Raw genomic sequence first — 20,575 nt, forward strand, 5'->3', positions numbered from 1 at the left:
TAGAGGTGCATTAATATTCAGCCTAATGGTGATATTGTGCTTGTTGTTTGTTCGATTTCTGTTGATGGGAGACTTTTCACGCACGTTCATTTGCACTGAGAAATTCTGATTTTGCGATACCGATTCCATATTTCAGGGCATAATTATTGGAATCCTCTGGTTGTTGCTTGTCTCGCTTCCAGTGTGTGGGTGAAAGAAAGGTAGTGTGTTTGCATTGTCAGTAAACCACAGAGCCCATGTTTTCGTAAGAGCCGCTTAGACACTTTCGCATAAGAAACTTACAAAAAAGAGGAGGGCATTGGCCCATCAAGCTCGTTTGGGGAGAATTCAACTAATAGCTAATAGTTGTTAAAATCTTATCTAGCTCTGATTTAAAGGAACCCAGGGTTTTAGCTTCCGCTACACTAGCAGGAAGACTATTCCATACTCTAACTACACGCTGTGTAAAGAAGTGCTTCCTCAAATTCAGTCTAAAATGTTCTCCCGCTAATTTCCACTTATGGCCACGAGTTCTAGTATTTAAACTAATATTGAAATAGCCATTTACAGTAGAGCCAGAGACTGTGTCCCAGGTAAATCAAAATCACCCATAACCACCACATCATTTCTATTAGTCATAATCCTGATATCATTGTATAACATTCTGCTTTCCTCTGCAGCTACATTTGGTGCTCTATAAGAAACCCCGACAATTAGGCCTTTTGAGTTTTTAGTTTTATCCATACAGCTTCTGTACTTTTATTATCATCAGTGAGCTCACTTGCCTGCATGTTTTCTTTTACGTATACTGCAACACCACCTCCCTTCTCACCTATCCGGTCTCTACGGAACAACATATAACCATCCATATTATATTCTTCACCATCATTGTCACTCAACCATGTTTCTATTATTCCTATAATGTCGTAAGAATCTAATGAAATAAAAGTCTCTAAGTCATGAATTTTGTTTCTAATACTCCTAGCATTTAAATACAGACCACAAAGGGTAGGTCTTCTACAGTGCCCACTTTTAATATTAACTGGGGCTTTCATCTGTTCCCCCCTATATTCTTAACTAACCTCCCTGCTCCCCCCAGTCCCTAGTTTAAATGCTCCTCAACTACTCTACACATACACCTCCCCAATACACTGGTTCCCCTCTGGTTCACATGCAACCTTTCCAGCTTGAACAGGTCCCACCTGTTCCAGAAGGTCCTCCAGTGCCCCATAAACCCACCCTTTTAGCTCCGCGTTTAATCTCCTTATCTCAGCTAACTTAGCCTGACTTGCACGTGGCACGGGGAGTATTTCAGAAAATACCACCGTGGATGTTCTGCTTCTAAGCTTATCCGCGACTTCTATAAATTTATCTTGCAGAACAGCCCTCCTACCCTTGCCTATGTCATTGGTGCCAACATGCACCACGACCACTGGATCCACCCCGGCTGGGGCCAAAAGCCTGTCCACTCGATTCGGAAGGTTCCCTACCTGGGCACCAGGCAAGCAAGACACTGTACGGGACCCTCTATCACGGGTGCACACATAACTGTCTACACCTCTGAAAATTGAATCCCTCACTACCACAACCTCCCTCTTCCTGGGGGGAGGGGGCTCCTCAGTGCCCAAGGGCCCACCTGCCTCCCCAGTCTCTTCCAGCTCCTGAAAGTGGTTTGAGAGTCAGTCCAGGTGATGCCGCCTCTGTAAAGTGTGTACGCCCTTTCTTACATCTATGATCTACGTTCACCCAGCTCTCTCGACCTCTCTGTTCTTCATTCTCCCCCCTTCTCGCTTGTGCCGAATACACTATTTCCCTAAAAGGCATATTCACTATCTCTTCTAACTCCATGTTGTATCAGTCAGATGAGAGTCAGTTGCTCCTCAAGGTCATGAACCTTGACCATGAGTCCACCAGCTAAAATCACCCGCAGACGACGCATCCAAAGGGCAAACACAACACTGAGTTGGCCCCATAAATTAACTCACTTAATTAATCTCACTATGACCCCGTCCCTTACACCCAGCCCAGTATATTTATTGAGAGTATTTAACTTTTAGATGATTTAATTAACTTATAGTTAATACAACAAAGTGCCGAGTACAATAAAACAGAGTGAACACGTTAAATCAGATCTTTTTAATCATCCAATAGGGTCAGAGAGATAAAAACATTTAAAATTAAACGTTTAAAATAACCAAATTAACTATTACTTACCAGAGAATAACTTCCTACTGAACCACGTAAAGCTAAAATAAAGCGAAGTTTGGAAGAACCACGAGAAACCCTCTCACAGCAGGACACTGCCGGAACGGGAAAAAAGTTGAAAACCCTGACTGGTGACCGAGCAAAGCTCAGGGTCAACTGTCCTTTTCCGATGCTAGTTAACGTTACCGATAATATCACCCCGCTGCACCTCAACGCTGGTAACACTTGCGCTGTTTAGTAACAAGGACAGATAAGCACTCATCAAACTGAAAAAAAACAGATAAAAAAACACAAATATACTCCGCAACCGCAACAACACGCGCACAACACAAGTGTGCACTGTGTCTACACCATTCTCTCTCAGTGCAGCGATCCCAGCCAATGCTCCAATAGGTGAAGCAGTCCTGCACGGTCCCTCGCACTGACAGTGAGCACTTTTCACACTTAGGTCTCTCTCCGGACGGATCGTTGGTGGGGTCTGGTGGTTCTTCACCCTCATCATCATCTCCTCCTACACGGCCAACCTGGCCGCCTTCCTCACTGTGGAGAGGATGGTGTCGCCCATCGAGAGCGCAGAGGACCTGGCCAAGCAGACGGAGATCGCCTACGGCACCCTGGATTCTGGCTCAACCAAGGAGTTCTTCAGGGTAAGGCTGCAGCGATTCTGACGGGTGCTGATTCTGATACAATTTCAGGTTCTAAGAGGTGCACTGACGCTGTGTGAGTCCTCAGCATTGGTGAATTTGTTATTTCTGGGGCCCCACTTCAGGCCCCCTGCCAGATATTTCAAAAGCTAATAGGTTGTAAATGGTGTCAGATCAGAGCTAGCTAGCTGGTTAGCAGAACATGCTGCTTCAGCGTTTCCTAAATAAGGAATGTTTCATTTTAATATTTAGTGTAATGAAAGTTTGTGGCCAGCAGGGGGCCTTAGGAGCCCCATGCAAATGCATTGCATAAAAATAATGAAACACACATGTATGCTAAGACATACGCAGATACAGTCAAGCACAAACAGGGTAAAGATGCCCGTGTGAGTGACGTGATCCTTGCAGCCAAGCCGCAATGCTGAGGGTGGGGTTAATGTGAGTTTTATGGGCTGGCATCTGCAGCGAGAAGCTGGGCATGACGTGCTGGTGGAGATCCGTCGGGCCGGAAAGCCCATTTATTTTCCCGGCTCTGGAAAGGGGCCTCACTCTAATTAATGATCCCGGCTTCTCGGAACACGGTGTGCGGTCCAGCCCCCCCTCGCCACCCCGGGTCGTACATGTGGGCGTGAGGGCCGCTCTCAAGTGGGCAGAGAGGTCAGCAGCGCGAGGGGGGGGGAGTTTAATAACGAAAGGGGGGGTATTAGCGGCTCATGATTCCATCTGCGGTCTCAGATTGCGGCATGGCTGTGTATGAAAGATGGAGCTTGTTTCGGGGGGGCTGGGAGGTGGCCGGGATAGACGTGACTGACATACGCGGCAACGTCCGTCACGCTCTGCCAAGCATCCTGTCCCTCCTCACCGGGGGCCACCAGCGCCTCTCAGGCTGTCAGCACGGACATTAGCTCCACCCCCATAAAGGAGCCTTCCACCGTTAAATCTGCTCTGGGGGGTTATGGGGCAAAGGAGGGGGGGGTCGCAGGGCAGGGCAGAGGGGATGCAGGAGTAGAGCATAAATGAACGTAAATCCTAAAGAAATGCCCACAGAAACAAATATAGTTAAAAACTGTCCACCCCCCACCCTCCAGCTGAGAGTTACCCCACCCTGGTCTTCCTCACCCTCTGCCCACGCTGCCTCATTGTGCAGACAGGCTCGCCGTTAATTAGGCATGACTGAGATGTTAATGTGACGTTTTAAATCACGCCGTGGAGAAGCTCGATGGGGGAGCCAGAACATTTTTAACTACGTCAAGACAAAAGACAAAAAACAAAAGTACAGCCCCATATCTGATCACCTGTGAAAACTCTTACTAAACCAAACAGCCAGTGTTTGTAAATAGCCTCCTGACCTTTAGCGCATTACTATGAAGGAGTGATTGATCATTAATGGTTAATTATTTTTTACATAATGAGCATCATTTTATGTATTTTGAATGAAAACAAAGCAGTAAGATGCAGCAGGACGCTGTTCGCATCCTGATTAACAACACGATGACACAGTGTGTCCCCCCCACCCCACCCCCGCCCCACCACAGCGCTCCAAAATAGCAGTGTACGAGAAGATGTGGAGCTACATGAAGTCGGCGGAGCCCACGGTGTTCACCAAGACGACGGCGGAGGGCGTGGCTCGGGTGCGCAAGTCGAAGGGGAAGTACGCCTTCCTGCTGGAGTCCACCATGAACGAGTACACAGAGCAGCGCAAGCCCTGCGACACCATGAAGGTCGGGGGCAACCTGGACTCCAAGGGCTACGGCATCGCCACCCCCAAGGGCTCACAGTTAAGGTGGGTGGAATAGTGTAACAATGCCTCACCTGTTGTTATGGTATTCCACCTACCCTGATGTGCCTCTCTCCTGCTGCGGCCCCGCCTCCCCGCGAGCGTGCACGTGCCAGCGCGCACGTGCACGCCAGGCGCTGTGCCGTGGGCCTTGTCTGTCTCTCTCTTCTTTTTTCTTGCAGGAGGTTCAGGCCCCCAGGTAAAACCACGGTCGTTCATCACGCTAAAGGAGGATTTTATTTGCCGTTTCTCTCCCCGCACATACCGTACGCAGGCGTTTGTGCCACCCGCTCACGCCGTGCAGATACGCAGCCCCAGCCTGACGCCAGTCACCCCGCCCCACCCAACCCCCCCCGAGGGTCAGGGTCAGGCCATCAGCGGCCATGACTTTATGTATCTCGGTCAACAGGGGGCACCGTGCGAATGTGTGGTTTGAGTGGTGATAAACACCGCGGCCGGATCAGTCTCCAGGTAGCAGATTCCTGTAAGAACATCCTCCCCATTTAAGTTTTTAGCTCCCCACACACCACCCTTCAGGACCCTCCCCCTCCTCCAATGCCCTGCCCTCCGTGGTGGACCAATGACAAGCTGGGCTCAAGCACACGCAGGGGAAGCCCATTTGTGCATAAGCATGGTCACGCTTAGAGTGACTCACTCACACGCTTCAGTCATGCCCAGCAGCCCGTGACGGTGAGACAGGCAGTCTGTCACCCTCGGGGACTGGACCTTAGGCTGCTCTTAGGCTCGTCGTTACAGCTGGCTGCGGGTTCAGGCCGCACCAGACAGGGGGCTGTCAGTGGGTCCATGACGTTAGTGATTATTGTCACCTGTCACTCTGTTGTCACACACAGCCAGTGACACAGGCAGGGATCACATGGCCAAGGGCAGGGCTGCTGTTTACATGGCAGCAAGACACAAACACACCAAAACAATGCTGGTTTTATGCAGTTTTAATTTATTTTAATTAAGCCTGAGAATTATCCCGACTGTACTGTTTTCTCAAAATACATGATTTGATTGTTTTTACTGTTGCAGATTAATTTTTTGACACTGCTTACAATTCGCTCTGGATAAACCTCTCTCACGCAAACGATCTGGCCCAGCGATCATACCCAGGGTGCTGCAGTCAGACATGCACCGATACACGCAAACACATGCATGTGAAAACACAGCAAGACACCAATAGTGACCTGCCTTAGCAGGCGTGCGCTGGCCCTCCCGAGGGCAGATTCTGGCCGGCAGGGGCAGGTGAAACACTCAGCAAAGGCTCACAGGCACAAAATCCCAGGGTGGTAATCCGCTATAGCGACTGGGGGGAATCATGGCCGTCAGTCACCGCTGGCAACCTGCGGACAGGAGAGGTTTATCCCGAGTGCGGTGACACTAACAAAGCTGTCCACTCCTGTCCTTTCTTTATCCTCGATGACTTGTTCATCTTCTGACAAAATATGTTTTATCGTTTCAAGAAATGCTGTTAACCTGGCAGTTTTAAAACTGAATGAGCAAGGCCTGTTGGACAAATTGAAAAACAAATGGTGGTACGACAAGGGCGAATGTGGCAGCGGAGGAAGTGACTCCAAGGTTAGCCTCTATGTCACCACATGCGGGTAAACAGTATGACGACGGGCAACCAGCGCATCTGCCCTGACCACACCCATGTCCTGACATGGCCACGCCCATATTGATATGGCTACGCCCACACCAATGTGGTCACACCCCTCAGAACTCCCACGTAACCATGGAAACATCAAGGGGAGAGCAGTTACTGTCAAAGCAAAAATATTCGCCCCTTGCCTGTCTCGCTCTGCCCGGCCTCAACCCTTAAGCACGTCTGCGATAAGACAGGGCTTTAAGCAGCCGCTGCCACACCTGTGCCATCGTTATTTCTGTGTATTTCACTTTAATGGCACTGAATGACAGCTGATTTCCCGTGAGGAGGTCACAGCCGCGTCGTGTCCTCAGAAAGGGACACGGACCCCAGCGGGGAAGCTCAGGATGTGACGTCTGACATATCCATCCACACGGAGTGCTGCGGGAGAGCGGCCGTGGCCAATAGCTTTGGGTTCACAGTAACTGCCCCCGTTTGTCACGCCCGAGGTCACCGCAGTATGCGCCTGTTGCTTAAAGTGACGGAGCAGGCCCCATGCGAGCGTCCGCGGCTCGGCCTCGAGCCACCGCGTCACCCGCTGGCGCCCGAATCCGCTCACTTTGCACTGCAGTTCTGTGTAGTTTTAACTCAATAACATAAGATAACATGTCATATGATGTTATTTATGTTATTTTCCACGTGAAGAACCCCCGTAAACCTTGCCGTTTTGAAACTCAGTGAATCAGGCGTCTTAGACAAGCTGAAAAACAAATGGTGGTACGATAAAGGAGAATGTGGACCAAAGGACTCTGGAAGTAAGGTCAGTTGCCACAGTCTGGGGACCCACTGCTACAAACGCACAGACTCCCACAAGAAGACTTAGTAGTGTTATACCACTAGAGGGAGCCAGAGAGCTTCACAGCACACGCCAGGGCTAGAGAGGCGTCAGAGCAGGAAACTTCCAGTTGCATGCGTGTTTTAACAGACGTGTATGTTTATGAGGGGCCAGTGTGCCCGTAAACACGCGTGACTTACAGTCTAAGTCCTGCCACGAGGCCCCACGCAGACACACACTAGCATCCCTGATGGTTAAGGCTGACTCTGCTAGACAATACACCAGACCATCACCCGCTTAACTAACAGTCACTATGCTGTGCAAATTAACAAGATTAATGAACAAACCGTTCGCAAAGGCTGCAGTAATGTGAGTGCAAAGTTATCTTGCTCTACCCAGACATCACTAGCAGCGAGAGAGCAGGAGGATCACATGCAGATGTAGCGGCTCCTACATAGCTCACCAAAGGCCTGTGCTGTATCACCAGGATTCCATTTATGCTCAAACTGTTCTCACTGAAACTGTTGTCAAAGTGCTGTAGCCATTTTGTGTGTTGTCATAGTAATAAAACTGTGAGAGGAGGCTGTAAGTAGGGGCAGATTGTGCAGTAGTGCGTAGTTAACGTCTGAATGACTCACAGTGTTGTTGTGCTGTGTTCATGTCTGTCTCGCGCCCTCCACTGTCGACCCTCCTGATTGGCTCTCTCCCTGTCTCTCGCCAGGACAAGAGCTCCCAGGCACTCAGCCTGAGCAACGTGGCCGGGGTGTTTTACATCCTGGTGGGGGGGCTTGGCCTGGCCATGCTCGTGGCCCTCATTGAGTTCTGTTACAAGTCCAGAGCTGAAGCCAAGAAAATGAAGGTGGAATCGACCGAACAGAATCTTAGCCCAGCTCGCAATCTCTCCCAGAGCACCCAGAACTTAGCCACTTATAGAGAAGGTTACAACGTATACGGCACCGAGAGTATTAAGATATAGGGGTAGGATTTAGGGTCTCCTATAGTAAGTGGGGTGGTGCATTATTCATAGAGCTACGTCTTGTGTTGCGAGTCGTACAGCTTCTTCTCTTTAAGTTCCATGTTCGGTGTTTTCCGTTTTCTGATTCGTTTTCAGGTTGTGTTTTATTTTCAGTTTCTCTTTCTGTTCCCTTCGTTCTTTTCCGTTCTGAGCTGCCCTTCCCCTGAGCTGTCGGGGGGGCAGACTTGCTGGCGCGGCTTTGGTTCTGTCCTTTGGCTGCTCGTGGTTGTGTCCGCTGTGGACTTTGGCTCACAGGCACCTGCATTGGGTACGAGCTGGCACGCACCGGCCCCAAATATACGACATCCGTCCCAATGGGCTGCGATGCAAGACCAAAATAAAACTAATAATAATAATGACAGCGAAGTCAAACAGAAACTTTTTTTGGGTCGGACTTGAGTTTAGCTGAGAGACGCATAACCAGAAGCTGGTACAGTGTCACACACAGACGCTTAACATCAGAGTGCTGCTGACTGGTTTCATGGGGCTGATTTACTGACCGTATGCACGGCCTACACACGGTGTTATTAAACGTGAATAAGGCACTGTGGCTGGGTCACAGCTGCTTGTAGTAAGGGTAACAGATGGCCCGACTAATTACGTGCATAAGTGTCCCTTTTGTGGTAACCAAACATGAATTAACTTTGTGTTTGTGTTTAAGAACAGCTGAGACATTCTCTAAAGCTCAGAACAGTCTGAAGCTTGCTGTGATTTACCCATAGTGCTTTACTGACACTCAATGACATCTGTTTATTCTTTATCTGTAGTGACGTATGGGAGTCCTCCCCAAGTCACTCAGCAAGACATTCCTGTAAAGGGTTACTGTGCCCTGCAAAAATCCCTGCAGATGTAAACCTAAGAGCACCTATAAAACTCTAATGAGGTGACAGCTTCCCCCATTATGACAAACCAGCAGCATTACGGCTAAAAAGCGTGTATTTCCAGTATCATCAGAAAATGCAGATGTCTAAAATCTGTATTCCTCACATTTTGCTGTTTGTTGTCATCCTCATTTGTTAATTGTTAGTTATGCGTGTGTGTGTGTGTGCATGCGAGTGTGTGCGGTTTGCGTGCATTCGTGAGAATGCATTTTTGCTCATGCGTGTTCTGTGCACTTCTGTGTTTCAGTGTATTTTCAAAGAAAAAGGTAGAAATACAAGGAAACTTAGACTTTCTTTCTCCTGTTTTCCCTCTGTCACTGGCCCCCACCTTCCCCCACCCTGACCACACCTTCCCCGCCCTGGCCACACCTTCCCCCTGCCCTGGCCACACCTTCCCCCGCCCTGGCCACACCTTCCCCCTGCCCTGGCCACACCTCCAGCTCACGTTCACAGAAGCCATGCGGAACAAGGCACGCTTGTCGATCACGGGCAGCGTGGGAGAGAACGGCCGCGTCCTGACCCCCGACTGCCCCAAGGCCGTACACGCTGCTCACCCCCTGCGTCAGGGCCCTGGTCTGGCCATGGTGTCCGCTGAGCTGCCGTGAATACCAAAAAACACCCCAGTGCCTTATCACAAATACAACCGTCAGTCCAACGAACCAATGGCGAGCGAGGGAACAGATACTGAGCAAAATCCCACCAATAAAACGTCTGTTAATGAAATCTGGAGAGAATGAGGGGTGGAGGGGGACAACACCAGCCGAGTATGAACGGCAGGCGAGTCAATGCAGCACAGACCACCGAGAACAAACAAGAACTGACAAAAGCTGACTTTCACCGCATCACGTCCTAGATGCGCCGTCGCCCCCTGCAGACGACTTTATTTGGCCAAAGTCATTGCATGAGCTGAGCTCTGGGCTCCAGGCAGGGAGCCCAAACCCAGGACAGCGCCGCCTGCTGGAGGACGGGCAGGGACACGCCTACAAGACCACGAAACTGTACTTGAAACATAAACTGTGCTAATTAGCGTTTGCCATTAACTGTTACGTGAGTGTGCTTGTCAAACACCTGGCTGTGATCCCCGCAGCCAGAACATATTAGCTTTCGACTATCCATCGTTGACATGGGTAACACCGGCCAGTCTCTCGGGGGTTTATTAATCGCATTCATAAAATTATTACTGACAGACGTAAATCGTCACTGTACTGAGCCAGAAAGAAATATTACAAAACATAAGTTATATGGAGAAAGGTACTAATGAGATTATACAAAGTATGATGTCGTCAGTAACCGAACCGGACGATTTTTAAACCAATGTAAATACATAGATATAAGGACGTTTCTCTTTTACGACCATGTAGGAAGTTATTCATCGCAATAATGAAAATACAATGTATAGACGCCACTTGTAATTAGGACATTTTTGAAATGGTAGAGTATATACATATTTCTGTACATATATATAAATGGACGGAGAATAGGTGTGTCGCGGCATCGGCTCACCGTGCGTCCGTCCGAGTCCATGCTTAATGTGGACCAGAACCACACGCTTCTGTCTGACGGGACCCAGCCCTCCCGGTTCTGCCATCAAATGCTTTTTTAACGTACCATTTGAGGCGAGCAGATACATCCGTATGATTAGTGCACATATCTTAATGTCCGTGGTCTATAACTATCCTCTTTCTTTTTTTTGGGGGGGGGGGGGGGGACTACTAATGTTTCAGCTGTTAGGGGTGTAAAAAGTAAATAAAAATGTTTTAAAAATCAGAAAGAAAAATATAGAAAGTTTTATTTTTTCATTAAAGCAACCGTATTAGAGTTTCAAATTGAAATAATTTTTAATAAAAAAAAAACATGAAATGCGGACAATGTCGCAGTAATCAGTGCCACGGTCAGAAAGAAGTGTCCGGCTTTGGCCATTATATTTTAACACTGTGTTCTTCCTGTATGCCTTTTGATTTGTTTTCCTAACACTTGCACTTAGAAACACAGTACTCTGAAATCCACTTATCCACTAGCGGTTACATTTCCTTTGGCGAGAATGCGGTATCTGTTATTATTTCGGACATTTCCAGCGGTCCAGAGTCATCAAAAGACAATCTCCTGGCCCTGAGGGCGAAATTCACATTTTACGATCTGTTTTCCCTTTCCTGCAAGGACGTGAGAGGTGCTTATATTACTGCGAAACAATCTGTGACATGGTGTTCCTCTCAGGCCATAATAGTGTTTATTAAGTTATACAAAGGGCGCAGTCAGGGAGACAGCACGTGTTTTCGGTTCCGACACCTCTATCTGTAAACTAACCTCACTGGCTTTTCATTTTGGCTTTAATTGGACTTTCTTGTTTCAGCCACTTTTTTCTAGTAAAAATATATATTGCAACATAGGCGTCTTTTGTGCATTTTTGACTGGGAATGGACCATATAATGGGGTGTGTGTGTGTATGTGTGAGAGAGCATGTGTATGTATTATATTGTAAGGACGAGATGTCCCCGCAATGTCATAAAAACGTGCATTTTTAACATTGTGGGGGCCACCTATTCGGTCCCCACAAGGGAAAACTCAAAGTTATAAAAATCTGTCACTGCAATTAAAAAACTAAAAATGACAAAACTCTCATTCCGTAGAACCTTGGAACTCAAACACCTCTTAACTCATTTGACATCAAGCGGGTCTGTTGATTTTTTTCCATTTGCACCTCGACCGAAACCTTGGAACTTGGACGTTCAACTCTACCAATTGGGACCTCAAAGGAGTCGGTCGAGGAAAATCTAACCGCAGCTCGACCGGAAACTCGGAACACGACAAAACAAAACAGACCTGCTAAAACCTGTACAGATCGAGAGGCGTCTCTGATGAGCTGACACAAAGGCAATCGGACCTACTGGGCTGCCGGGGTCATGCATATAGTACATTGTGTGGACCAAATGTCCCCACTGAATTTCACAGACATCAGCTGAAAGTCTCACAGCCCCATGAGGACACACCTTACAGAAAATGAGCTACTTAAGGGCCATTTACCTGTGACCCCCACCTGTGGCTGCTCCGACACCACCTGTCTGTCCTGGATGGGGCAATGCTTCTCTTTATAGCACAGAGAGAAATGTAATAATAACAATATTAACTTAACTGGCTGCAAGATGGTCTTACTGTAAAAACAAGCCCAATGCAAGAACGCACTTCACAGAGACAGACTCTCATTTTACATTCAGCAGTAGTAAACATATAGTAGATGTGGCATATGTTTCTCTCGCAATAAAGGAATTATCCATTAAAATATGCCATCTGTGAGTAGAACTCACAGACGAGCCCTTAGGAAAATTCAGGATCAAAAGAAACAGCCAGACATCTCGGTGTATTTATATCACACTGATGACATATCTAGGTACAGCGGGCGGACAGGAATATGGAGACACCTAGCAGGGCATTAATATCAAGTATCTGATAAGGGGTAAGGCCAGGACTGGCTTTCTGAACATCTTCAGTCCATCTTGGAATGCTGTCATGCAAGACCTGAGCTAGGTACAGTGGGATATTGGGCCACTATATAAGAAGATAGGCCTTCTGGTCTTTGAGGGATGAAGGAGCTGGAAATGTACACTTCACACTGCGGTCAAGAACTTCTCATAAATGTTGAGTGATGTTTGTCTGTGGTGATTGGGGAGGTCATTCTACTTCATCCCGGTGCTCATGAAACCAATCTGATCTGTTCATCATGGTTTATGGGTACATGATCATCTTGGAATATGGGAACATCGAGTGGGGATGCTGATTGGGTTCCTTCATCATATTTCAGGCTGTACTGTACTTCTGTGTTCTTCACCAGCTATCCTGTTCATCTCTCCTTGTTGATGAGCTTCAGCTTGTGACCACCGTTCCTTTTTGCCGATTCACTTTGCCACACGCTGTTACGGTTTTTGAGACTGTTCACCTTGACACGTGAAATAATTCTGCATATTTTGTGACCTGTGCCTGAAACTCAGCCACTGGCTACTTGGCCGCTTTGTGTCTCTTCATCGTCCCGCAGGGCTGCTGGTCTGATCCCTTCCATAACTGACACGCATGCTGCTAACTGGCATTCAGACTCACCTCTGTAGCTGAGTTTATAATTGCAGTTGAGTCCTTCTCCCTGTGTAATTTAGTCCCTGGCTTGCATACCAGAAGGTATAGTCTTCTAAAGTATTACTGACTTTCTATACTGATGTAGTGGGTTATATCAATGCAAACCGTCACCCTGTGAAACACCTTTCAAAATTTAAACTCATTAATTAAACATGTCAATTTAGTGTCACGCATTTCAAGCCAGGCTCTAACACCATTGATGGATCTAAACTGAAACCAGATCAAGTGAACAGGTTTCTCTCCCCACCCCCCCACTGTAAAATCGTGTGTCTAACAGAGGGCACAGCAACACTGGCAATTAACAGGCTTTGTCAGTGTTTTTAATTAAGCGTCAGCTGTAGTGAACGAGTCACCATTGTCGTCCATATTCATTGAAGAGGAGGCTTTGGCCAAATGATCATCTATCACTGGAGACGAGAGAAGGCAACTAATGATCCTAGGATGGCGGGTGTGTTTTTAAAAGAAAGTCAATATAACAGGTGATCTATCATAAGCGAAATAATACATTGGCATTAGCTTTGTAACTACACGGATTCCCATTGTGTTTTGGGTCAGAGCGTCGGGCTGGAAGCATGTGGTTACAGTATTTCTCGTTACATTGTAGCGGTTAGCACTGGCGTACAGGCGATTTGTTCATTGTGCTGTTATGTGTGACCCCCCCCCCCCCTTAGGAAACAGGAGAGCTCAAGCGTCGCTCAAACGAAAGGAAAGAATGCGGCTGCCCCACCAAAACGGTTTATTTTATTTATTACTACTTCTAGAGAAGAATATAGTCTGAATAATGATGCAACCAGAAAAACATATTAAAACCTAAAATGATTATGCAGTGACAAATCCTAGTGAGGAATTACTGAAGGGGCTTGCTTTATTCATAAAGCCTTAATTTGAGCAGGTACATCGATCCCATGGGGATTTCCGATTAAGGCGACCCTACCCTTAACCCCCGCTCTAACCTTATTAGCAACCCTAACCCTAACCCTAACCCCCGCTTTAACACCGATTGCAAGCTACACCACCATAAAAAGGTCACCAGTTTGTACCTTTGCTTGTCACTGGGGCTGTACCCTCACATGTCAGAGTCCATCTCTGTACCTAAAAAAGATACAATTACCTACAACCAGGGTACAATTGGCAGACCCTTGGGGCTACAGACCCTTGGGGCTACAGCCCCAGTGACAAGCAAAGGTACAAACTGGTGCCCTAGGGGGCAGGGACATTCTCTGGGGGTCCTAAGTGGACCATTTGGAGCCAAAAGAAAAATGAGAGGGAACTAAAAAATGATGGAACATCAATAATATGCTAATAAAAGCAGGAGGTGCCAGCAGTGGAGGTGGGAGGGGGGAGGTGGGAGGGGGGAGTGGGGAGGGGGGTATAGCGCTGGCAGATCAATCAGCAAAATTTAAGATATAGGCCTATTACATTATTTTAGATTATAATATTTTAACTGATATTGTTTAAATGGTTTGGAGTGGAAATTTGATTTATGTGTTTTGCCACATTACCCCCCCCCCCCCACCACTGTTGCAACCCTAACCCTAACCCTAACCCTAACCCTAACTCTAACCCTAACTCTAACCCTAACCCTAACCCTAACCCTAACTCTAACCCTAACCCTAACTCTAACCCTAACCCTAACTCTAACCCTAACTCTAACCCTAACTCTAAAAATATGCAGCAGATCACTTGTATGCCTAGCAAAACACTTGCAGTTTAAGCTTGTAGGCCTATGTGATGTATGTGACGCAGGGGATTATGGGGCACCAAATGTCAAGCGCGCCTTTTCGTGCACAAAATCAATTCTGTGCCACAAAAAGGCATTACTTAATGATGAAATCAAGTAATACTTTGCTGCATTTTGTCAACAGAAACACAAAGTTACATTTTGTCCAGGAACGCATAAAGATTTCGCTTTGTTTCGTTCACAGAAAACAAAAGGAATGCTTTGTTTGCACATAAATGAGCACTTTGCATTTCGTGGACAGAAGGCTGTACATATCTGCTTTCATGAATAAAAAACCATTTGGTCCACAAATTTTGTCAATTAAATAAATTTTGCGAAGCTACAAAATGCATTTTGTGAATGAAAGTCATGTTGCAGACGAAATGCATTATGTGAACTAAATAAATTCATATACATTCAATGAGTTCATTTATGAATATTATGAGGTGCCGTCAAGCAGGAGCGTCGGAAAGAGGGAGGACGGGGGGGCATGCGCCACCCCCAATACTGTCAGATTCCTCGCTCCCCTCACTTTCTTCCCCAAAAATGAACATAGATAGATATCTATTTAGGGCTGCACGATGCTGGAAACAAATTAAACTGCTATTTTTTTTTTGGGGCGGGGGGGGGGGGGAATTAACCGTTCATAACTGCGCCTTTTCCTATTTAAGGCGTTACTGTCATGGTATAGATGCCACAGATAAGAGCGTGTTCCTTATCTTTCATTGCGAATCCATGCGTTACTGAGGTCAATTCGCTGCACATTCAGAGTGCGAAGAAGAAACATATACCAACATATACCAAACAAAGACTGTAGCCCTCTAACAGACAACTTAATATGGATGTTGTCGCGGTTCGGGAACGATGGAGGCGAAGGCGGGCGTCGGGGAAAACAAAAGGGGGTTTATTCTAACAAACACAATACAAAAGGTAAAAAGAAACTGTGAGGGGTCAAAACAAGGCAGGCAAAGCTGGAGAGAAACACGGGGCAGAGGGTAACCGGGGAGGGAGGGGGGGGTAGCACAGGCAGGCAGCAGGATCAAACACTTAACAATAACAATGATCAGACTGGGGAGCTTAGGATGAGGAGGCACTATATACGCCACAGATGAGGAGCAGACGAGAGGCACCTGGGATCATCCACACGAGGGTTGAAACAATTGACACCTGGGGATCATCCACACGAGGGGGTGAAACGAGAGGCACCTGGGGATCATCCACACGAGGGCTGAAACACGAGACACCTGGGGATCATCCACACGAGGGCTGAAACGAGAGACACCTGGGATCATCCACACGAGGGCTGAAACGAGAGACACCTGGGGATCATCCACACGAGGGCTGAAACACGAGACACCTGGGGATCATCCACACGAGGGCTGAAACGAGAGGCACCTGGGATCATCCACACGAGGGCTGAAACGAGAGGCACCTGGGATCATCCACACGAGGGCTGAAACACGAGACACCTGGGGATCATCCACACGAGGGCTGAAACGAGAGGCTGGGTTAAACGAGGAACAGGTGCGGATCGTTAGCACCACACCACGGGGAACATGGGGGAAAGAGGCATTCGGGACGTGACTGATGTTTTTAGTTATATTTCGTGGTGAAACAACATGCACCCTAAACAGTGTTAGTCTTATTTTAAATTATGAAATCATTATTTTTAAATTCTTTTAAAATCTTTCTTACATCGCATCTTTTCAAATTCGGTCCCTCCCAATGTCAGACTACTTCCGACGCCAATGCCGTCGGGTCTACATTGACTCCCGGTGAGCACATGGACAACATTTCTCCAGAATCTGTAATTGTATAATTTATATAATTGATTTATATAATCTAGGCCTAAATCACAACATGACAGTTTTAGCGATGAAGGTTGTTACTCAAAATGTCACTGTGTTTGTGCGGATGTCCGATGTAATGTTCATTTCAAATTATGATTAGCAGGAAATGTTCGTACATCACCGCTATACACAGAAAGCAGTCAAATACATCAGTCAATAACATTTTATTCTCTACCATAAAATACACAGCAATCAGAGTCCACGTTAAACTCTTTACTTAGGAAATGTAATTAAGGCAGTGGTAACGCCTATCAACTGACATTTAAGAAAATTACTTTACAACTTTCACAAACTGTAAAGAAATACCCGGCAATTCTTCTTTAAAACACGCACACAGTACACAGCCTTAAATGACAGTATTTCCACACCAGCTTTGACTCTCCGCGTACAAGCGGCACTTAGACTAAGACACACAGCACCAGTCATTCATTTGGGTCACGGAGGATAACAACACACTGACACCTAAACTTTAACTCGTACTCGGGTGACGGCTGCAACATTTTTAATGTATGACATATGTAGGTGCGTATATATTATACATACTACATACATAATACATGTATACAATGCACACTTCATTTCTTTACTTCTGCTTTTTAACTTCTAGACGGGAAAAAGGTTTCACTACTGCAGGATTCTCACACATCAACAGTCAGCACATCAGAGGAATGTGTAACTCTAAGGATGACCGAGTGATGCCTCCCTTACACCCCCACAACAAACCCTTTGGAACGGAAAAGTAACCAGTAACCTGAAATTAACATTCTTTTCCTTTCCAGGGCAGAAAATAGGAGTAGAGAACTGTCTAGGACCAAGCTTGTCACTCCTGTTCTAGGCTTAAACACCAAAATAACGAAGCACATCCATCTGTACCTGCTCTGTCCCACCCTCCTGCTCCACCAAGCCTCACTGCCACTGGACGCCCCACCCCCCAGAGAGGCAGGCTTGGCACTCTGTGCCCCTCTCCAGACTGTTCCAACAGCACCCCCTAGTGGCCCTGATGAAGGGCCAACTGCTGACCATCTTTCTGCAGCTGCAGCCTGTCCTTCTCCACCTGGAAGCGCTCCTTCTCCATCTGCAAGCGGCCTGACTCGAACTTGAAGAACTGGAGCCGCTCCTTCTCCAGCTGCAGACGCTCCTTCTCTAGCTTCAGCTTTTCCGCCTCCAGGTCCACGGGCTGCCAGGGCTTGCGCTCTTTCTCGCAATCCATGGGCGTGGCCTGTGGTGGTGGAGGCGGGGCCGGTGTCCGTTCTGCCTGAAACATGAGCAGCCGAAGTCGCTCGCGCTCCACCTGAAGCCTCTCCTTCTCCAGCTGCAGCCTCTCCCGCTCCACCTCCACCTGACGTAGCTTGTCCTTCTCCACCAGGAGGCGCTCCCGCTCCACCTGCAGGCGCTCCGTTTCCACCTGCAGCCGATGCTTCTCCAGATCCAGCCGCTGCCTCTCCAGGGCGATCAGCACGCCTGTGCTGTCGGCACCGGCCACGCCCGACACACCCACTCCGGTCACGCCCGCTCCCAGACCCGTTCCCGAGCTCGCCCCCAGGTCCCTGGCAGCGGATGGCTTGGTGGCACTCAGCATGCCAAACTCATCAATGTGGGCGAACACCTCTGGGATGCGGCTCTCGCGTTCCACATCGGGCAGGACAGAGGGGAAGCAGTCGTCGTCCTCATCCTCGGCTTCGCCCTCCGCATCCCCAGCCTCGCCATCCAGCTGCAAGACACCAGAGACGTCCTGTCAACCCTCACCTCCACCTTGACCGGGCGACACTCACACCAGACACCCTCAAGCTAAGTAACGTACCCTGTAGGCGCTGCCCTCCTCATCCTCCAGCTTGATGCTGGACGAGGGGTGACTGCTGGGTTCTCCCAGGTCCGGCAGGTCGTGCCAGTCGCAGGTGGAATCCTTGGGGAAGCCGCTCAGGTCCACAGACTGGTCCCCACTCAGCGAGTTGTCGTTGTCCGGTGACGAGTGGTCATACTCATTCTTCAGGCCTGATAGCTCTGCCCTGATCTGCTTCCTCTTCATCATCGCGCGCCAGTCCAGGTAACGGCGCTTGACCTCAGCCGCCGTGCGCAGCTCGCCCTCGCCCAGCGAGTTGACACAGTCGGCCACCTCGTCCCAGGCGCGCCTCTTAAGCTCATTGATGGCAGTATTCTGCTGCCGGGAGAACAGCACGTCGCGCCGCTTGTGGATCTCCCGGATCAGCGTCTGCGTCTCCTTCACGCTGTAGTTACTCTTCCGCTTCCTCTTCAGGTGCTTCATCTGGAGGAAGTCCAGCGTGGTAGCTGGGCGCTGGGAGGACGTGGCGGGGGCGTATCACCGGCTCTGCCAGAGGGTGGGGGCTCCGTAATGCTGGCTTGGGTCTCCTTCCCTGGTGCGGAGCCTCTCTCAGGGTGTCTGCAAACAGGAGAAGAGTCATCAACACAGGCAAATTCCCTCCATAGAAAGCTGAACTCACTTAATCATTAACTGCCACACCACCTGCTGTTTCAGATAGACTTGCTTCGTTTAATTATATGGCAGTGCCGTTTTTCCTTCCTGCAGGAGCCTTCACTTTGTCTGTAAAAAAATACAGGAAAAATCACTGGCAGAATGTGGCTGACCTCAGGTTTGCAGATTTCTATGCTGGTCTTGGGGAAAATCCGTATGCAATAACCGTCCCCCCCTTCTAGATAGGTACTGGATTTCTGCCTTACTCCCCCATACTCCTCAGTTATTCACTCGCAAATTCCATTAAGATGCTCCACATTTCACCTCTGTTTCAATGATTAGTGGTGGTCTCAGTTTCATAAATAGCGCCGCCCTTGCGTTAAGTTAGCTTCAATTTTAACACGCTGATTATGTGACCTTAATGACGCATAATTTTCTTTTATTAAGGACTGCAGTAACTTAAACATCCTATCCCAAGCATCAGGCAAGACCTCAAATTCCCTGTCATTAATGTTGTTAATAAACAAAAGGGCAAATAAATAAATGTATGATTATTATTATATATATGCAGTATATATACAACATATCTTACTGAAACGCATCCCCTAATGTATGCGGTGTTACTGAAGACAGCACTAAAAATACATCATCAAAATTTAAATCCTGTAATCACAAGCGAGTGAGACGGACCTGTCTGCATTACTCAGATAGTCTCTGTGCAGGCAGATTTACTAATGAGCTGCCCAAAAACGCCTCTGAGAACAGCTGCTACCCAGCCTGGGAGATTAACTCAGGCTGCCTACCTTTATTGCCTGAAAGGTAGGCAGACAGCCAGGTAGGTGGGTACAAGAATAAAGAGACGTCCTAGTGTAACTGAGACGTGACTTAGTGCTACATTGTCCCAAAACTAAAATAAATACAACTAAAAAGAGCCAGATAGTATTTACCGCGCTACTGCCAAAATAATTTTAAAATATCAACAAATGAAAAATGGTTGTAATCTAATATATAATGTATGCAACATGGATATATAATAAGTAAGTGAAATATTAATTACTAAACATCGTGACATTGATCCTGAGGTCCGCGCGTAAATTGTAAAAGAATAATACGTCAGATGTCTCTGTTTTCCACTTTTTTGGAGAATGACGGTGTCGCATGCGTGCCCACATAATTTCGGAGCATTTTGGACACTGAACGCTACCCTTTTTACTGTAAACGGGGTGGCGGCGCCCGTGAAAGTTAAATAAACAGCGGTCTGGTCAACTAGTATTAGAGTACTCCCGATCGAAATCAAAATTAACTTACCGGAATATTAACCAGAATAAATATCATCGGGTTCATCATCAAAGGTAAAAAAAAAAAAAAAAAAGAAAAACATATCGGAAAAACCTGAAATACGGGCAAGAATATCTCTATTCCGATTGGATGAAAACCAGTCAATCAAACTTTCGTCGTCGCTTACGCTATGAAATGTCTCCCTTTGATTGGTTGCCTATATGTCAATCATGCACTTATGTCCGCCACA

The 20,575-nt window shown here is 47.5% G+C and overlaps 2 protein-coding genes across 11 annotated transcripts in view; one reads left to right on the forward strand and one right to left on the reverse strand.

Moving 5' to 3' along the window:
• The window catches only part of gria4a (glutamate receptor, ionotropic, AMPA 4a), a 55,066-nt gene extending 43,758 nt beyond the window's left edge, over positions 1 to 11,308 (forward strand). For 2 of the 9 annotated variants that reach the window (XM_072701210.1, XM_072701206.1), the window contains 5 exons: positions 2,633 to 2,831; positions 4,364 to 4,611; positions 6,072 to 6,186; positions 7,750 to 7,887; positions 9,365 to 11,308. In XM_072701210.1, coding sequence (XP_072557311.1) covers positions 2,633 to 2,831; positions 4,364 to 4,611; positions 6,072 to 6,186; positions 7,750 to 7,887; positions 9,365 to 9,529 — 865 coding nt within the window. In that variant the 3' untranslated portion in view covers positions 9,530 to 11,308. Of the gene's footprint in view, positions 1 to 2,632; positions 2,832 to 4,363; positions 4,612 to 6,071; positions 6,187 to 6,898; positions 7,082 to 7,749; positions 8,029 to 9,364 lie in introns of those variants that run through there. The other 7 variants (XR_011983232.1, XM_072701208.1, XM_072701209.1 and 4 more) reach the window with 7 other exon arrangements.
• A 5,457-nt stretch (positions 11,309 to 16,765) lies between these two features.
• msantd4 (Myb/SANT-like DNA-binding domain containing 4 with coiled-coils) lies at positions 16,766 to 20,419 on the reverse strand. 2 transcript variants are annotated; one of them, XM_072701509.1, is made up of 4 exons: positions 20,356 to 20,419; positions 19,099 to 19,176; positions 18,418 to 19,014; positions 16,766 to 18,327 (listed from the first exon to the last, which is right to left on the reverse strand). In XM_072701509.1, exons 3-4 carry the CDS (start codon positions 18,877 to 18,879, stop codon positions 17,605 to 17,607), a joined length of 1,185 nt encoding a protein of 394 aa, XP_072557610.1. In that variant the 5' UTR covers positions 18,880 to 19,014; positions 19,099 to 19,176; positions 20,356 to 20,419; the 3' UTR covers positions 16,766 to 17,604. The 2 variants fall into 2 exon arrangements, with proteins under 2 accessions (XP_072557610.1, XP_023648157.1); XM_023792389.2 differs by lacking the exon at positions 19,099 to 19,176.
• Between the last annotated feature and the right edge of the window lie 156 nt (positions 20,420 to 20,575).

Source organism: Paramormyrops kingsleyae, chromosome 17, assembly GCF_048594095.1.
Source record: "Paramormyrops kingsleyae isolate MSU_618 chromosome 17, PKINGS_0.4, whole genome shotgun sequence".
Classification (NCBI taxonomy): domain Eukaryota; kingdom Metazoa; phylum Chordata; class Actinopteri; order Osteoglossiformes; family Mormyridae; genus Paramormyrops; species Paramormyrops kingsleyae.